The following is a 1,016-nucleotide window of genomic DNA, read 5'->3' on the forward strand; positions in this document are numbered from 1 at the left end:
TTTTTTTTCCTGCGGAAATTTCTCTGGGGATTTCTTATTGAAGGAATAGCGAAACCGTTAGAGTTGTTCTAGATTTAATCCCAGACCATTAGAGGTGATTCCTCTAATGAGAGAAATCATTTCTCGGAGACATGTCTCGGTGACTCGTTTAGTCATGAAAGTTTCAACTTCAATTGATGAATTTTATTGAATTTTCACAGGAAAACAGGACGAAATGCTGAGTATTCGGGTAATCAGCATTTTTGCACTCCTCATCGTTCTACCAACGTGAGTTATTTTAAATTTTTTATAAACAATTAGCTAAACCATTAACCTAATGACTTCCTCATCGATAATTAATCCGTAATTTGTTATTCATTATGATAGCTAATTTTAAACAATTTACTCAGGTGTTAAATTATTAATTGTAATTATAAAGATTTTTTTTTTACTAATAAGAATTCCGAGGATTAATTAAATTCAATTAAATACTTACTGATTGCTTTCTCGTTCATCAGTTGAAGAATAATTGAAATTTTGCAGTGGATTTCTCTAATTTGATCAGCGATTGATAGTCGAAATGATAATTCGATCGCTTCGAGCTTTAATTAATTAAATAAATGATGTTTCAGTGGTCTCTTGAGTCATCCTTTCATTAGACTTTCTGATTTGGAGAAAATGTCATGTCGTCCCTGTGGAGAAGACTGCGATGGCTGTGAATATGGAGTGGTTTTCTCCCCTCTTTGCAGAGCCCTCGAGTGTCGTAAAGTAATTCAATGATATTTACATTATCTCTATTAAATCCCTGCAATTATTCATTAAAAATGGCAGCACTGAATCCTCCAATTCAATTTTTCTCATTGAAAATTAATAAAAATTTGTGATTCTGTCGCGAAGTGCTGCACTAGGATGAGAGCTTTTTTTTTCGATGCCAGTTTTTCCCCGATTTCTCGAGATTCGACGGAGATACCGATTTTTTTATAGATACCTTTTTTGTAGCTGTCCTTTTTTTCTATAGATAATGTTTAAACAAAAAA

General features: G+C 32.8%; 1 protein-coding gene across 1 annotated transcript in view; it reads left to right on the top strand.

The window, feature by feature from the left end:
* Positions 1-747, top strand: part of LOC105268569 (uncharacterized) — a gene marked incomplete at its 3' end in the record, with an annotated part of 5,333 nt that extends 4,586 nt beyond the window's left edge. Inside the window, 2 exon segments of the mRNA XM_011308237.1 lie at positions 201-267; positions 612-747. Coding sequence (XP_011306539.1) covers positions 215-267; positions 612-747 — 189 coding nt within the window.
* Between the last annotated feature and the right edge of the window lie 269 nt (positions 748-1,016).

This window comes from Fopius arisanus, unplaced genomic scaffold (genome assembly GCF_000806365.1).
Source record: "Fopius arisanus strain USDA-PBARC FA_bdor unplaced genomic scaffold, ASM80636v1 scaffold00059, whole genome shotgun sequence".
Taxonomy (NCBI): domain Eukaryota; kingdom Metazoa; phylum Arthropoda; class Insecta; order Hymenoptera; family Braconidae; genus Fopius; species Fopius arisanus.